This window comes from Haliotis rufescens, unplaced genomic scaffold, assembly GCF_023055435.1.
Source record: "Haliotis rufescens isolate VD_foot unplaced genomic scaffold, xgHalRufe1.0.p SCAF_568, whole genome shotgun sequence".
Taxonomy (NCBI): domain Eukaryota; kingdom Metazoa; phylum Mollusca; class Gastropoda; order Lepetellida; family Haliotidae; genus Haliotis; species Haliotis rufescens.
In genome coordinates this window covers 1,676-4,895 of record NW_025964299.1, presented here as the reverse complement: position 1 = coordinate 4,895, position 3,220 = coordinate 1,676, and the positions used below count along the sequence as shown (strand labels likewise).

The window sequence follows — 3,220 nt, the reverse complement described above, 5'->3', positions numbered from 1 at the left end:
GGCGTCAACAGAACAGAACGGAACAGAACGGAACAAACCAAGGTATGTTATACTGTCAACTACGGTTATAACGAACTCAAAGGGACCACTAATTTGAATTCGTTATAACAGTAGTTGGTTATTAGCAGATGTACAACATATATACACAAAAAGGACGGTCGTTATAAGCGTGTTCGTTATAAACGTAGTTTACTATATATGGTTGTATTTCCAGATGTTGTACAATGATACGTGCCACCTGTTTATATGCCAAACTAATCGCCGTTTCTGGATGTCGGCTAGAACTGACTTACTGAGTGAAGACATTTGTTTTATATACGGAAACTACAGCAATGACACGTTCATATGATTGTTGAATATATAAACAATTCCGATATAAGCCATTAGTGCCGATAGAGCTATTGCAATAAACTTGTCTATGTTAGTGTTTCTGTCAGTGTTCTATTTCTTATGGGGGCACGAGTGGCCCAGTCGCCCAGAGGCACCTCAAATGGCTGTATAGTAGCGTCATTTAGTGTACCAGAGACCTTTGATCGTGGGTACGAACAAGATTCGCCAGTATTATGTTTCAAGGTTTGTCAGCACTATAACCGTATGCATGGGTTTAACTAAAGTGGTAAACGCCTAAGATCTGCATCACCTCAGACTTTCCTCCCACATTTAACTGACACGCCGTGATATAGCCGAAAACGATATTCACTGCGACTTTAGATCAACTCTATTTGATGTAAACTCCATCATATATGCTATCTCCAATGTTTCTGTTAATATCCATGTTCGTAGTATGACCTTTGTTGTGGCCACGTCCATGTTCCTGGAATGGCCTTGTCCATGATCCTCGACTGCACGTCTATATTTCTACAATGTCCATGTTTCTACAATGTCCATATTTCTACAATGTCCATGTTTCTACAATGTCCATGTTTCTACAATGTCCACGTTTCTACAATGTCCATGTTTCTACAATGTCCACGTTTCTATAATGTCCATGTTTCTACAATGTCCATATTTCAACAATGTCCATGTTTCTACAATGTCCATGTTTCTACAATGTGCATGTTTCTACAATGTGCATGTTTCTACAATGTCCATGTTTCTACACTGTCCACGTTTCTACATATCCATGTTTCTACAATGTCCATGTTTCTACAATGTCCATGTTTCTACACTGTCCATGTTTCTACAATGTCCATGTTTCTACAATGTCCATGTTTCTACAATGTCCATGTTTCTACAATGTCCATGTTTCTACAATGTCCATGTTTCTGTTTCAGAACGATGTCTCAGCTTCTATGCTTCATCCTGGCTGCTGTCACTCTCAGTCATTCTACAGGTAAGATCGCTCACTCCAGACAGGTAGACCATTTAGTCCGTGTGGTTCCGTTAGAAGAATTTTACTGAACTGACTTTCTATCAATAGCTGTATTACTGATATTGACAAAAGGAAAGGGGTGGGATAATGTTCGCGAGCGGCAATATAAATCCACGTGTTGTATTTGGAGTTTATTTTATACCTCTTAATGGCAGTCCACAACTACTCAGACGATTATCAGAAATATTTTTATTTCTGAATCGTTTATTTCTTCAGTGAGTGGGTAAGTATGGTTTTACGCCGCTTTTAGCAATATTCCAGCAATATCACGGCGGGGACACAAGAATGGGCTTCACACATGGTACTCATGTGGGGAATCGAAGCCGGGCCTTGGGCGTGACGAGCGAACGCTTTAACCACTAGACTACCCCACCGCCTCTTATTTCTGTATTGATTACTTGATATTACAACACCACAATGGCATCAATCTCGTTTATATCACACTCCTGCTATTTCTCCGTCTTCATAAAATGCATGACGTTATATATATGACTTTTCACTACAGCACGTTAATGCTTTATGACATTTCATCTAAACGCTTTTTATTATTTCTCCATCCAGTTGGTATTAAACTCTGGAACTCTAAGACCTCAAGAAGCAACACAATATGGCGCGGGAACTGGAACATGGATACCTCCACATACAGGGGTCAGGAGTCGGTGTCTGCTGAACCAAACCCCGACGGCAGCAACTACAAAGTCAGCAGCATCTTTCTCTCCCAGGGATCCTACGGCCTCACCGATCTCTACAGTGGAGCTGAGTTCTACTCCACTCCTCTAGAGCCCAGGGAGTGCCTGACGCTCTCCTACAAAGTGTGGTTCGATGACAACTTCGACTTCGCCTACGGTGGAAAGTTGCCGGGTCTGTACGGTGGCGGGGTCAACTGTACGGCTGGAGGTGACCCAGGCAAGGACTGTTTCACATCCCGCTTCATCTGGAGAACAGGAGGCATGGGTGGAGTGGCACTCTTCACCACATCTCAGCAGACACCCGAGTTCTGTACCACTGAAGGGGTGGAGTGTAATGATGCTTGGGGGCACCGACTGGGCAGCGGAAGTTTCCAGTTCCAGAACGGGACCTGGTACACAATCCAGCAAACTGTCCGCCTTAACACACCCGGCCAGGCTGATGGCTACGTTCGAATCGTTGTTGGGGGCGTCGGTAAAGTGTACGACGTCAGTAACGTTGTAATCAGAGAGTCCCCGGATGTGAAAGTCGACGGCATTCTGTTTTCCAACTATTTCGGCGGGACATCGTCATGTTCCGGAAGTCCTGTTGATACTCATGTCTACTTCCGGTATTTCGTCCTCAAGGACAACGTCTGCTAGAAATATCTCAATATGCATGTGTTTAAACACAGTGTAACCTCTGTTCTGTTCATGTTCTTGGTGTTGAAATAAAGAGCATAAACATTGGTCATTCTCATGTCATGATATGGGCTTATTTACACCTTCAACACAGATTGGCCAAGTCGTCTAAGGCGCCGCGATTTGCTGTGCAGAGTTGCGTCCCTTGGAAACGCCAGAAACTGCCAGAAAGTGATTGTGGGTTCGAATCCCGATTCGCCCCGATGTTTCTGGGTTTGTCAGCACTATACCCGGGCTCGTGCGTTTCACCGAGGTGGTTAACATTTGAGACCTGCATCATTTTGGGCTTTCCTCCAACATTAAGCTGACACGCCGCGACATAACTGGACTTCTTTTAAAGGGGGCGTTAAACCAAATTAACTCCCTCACTCCAACACAGATTTACAATACCGTAATGTTTCTTTAAAAAAGTAGAATAATTGTGCTGTCCGTTTTCGTAGAATTTTAAATAACATAATAATTTTAGAGTGAGTGAGTGAGT

General features: G+C 43.3%; 1 protein-coding gene across 1 annotated transcript; it reads left to right on the top strand.

The window, feature by feature from the left end:
* LOC124141481 lies at window positions 1-2,762 on the top strand. Its single transcript, XM_046509514.2, has 3 exons — window positions 1-42; window positions 1,275-1,333; window positions 1,934-2,762. The coding sequence occupies exons 2-3, from the start codon at window positions 1,279-1,281 to the stop codon at window positions 2,698-2,700; spliced, it is 822 nt and encodes a 273-aa protein (XP_046365470.2). The 5' UTR covers window positions 1-42; window positions 1,275-1,278; the 3' UTR covers window positions 2,701-2,762.
* The last annotated feature ends 458 nt before the right edge of the window (window positions 2,763-3,220 follow it).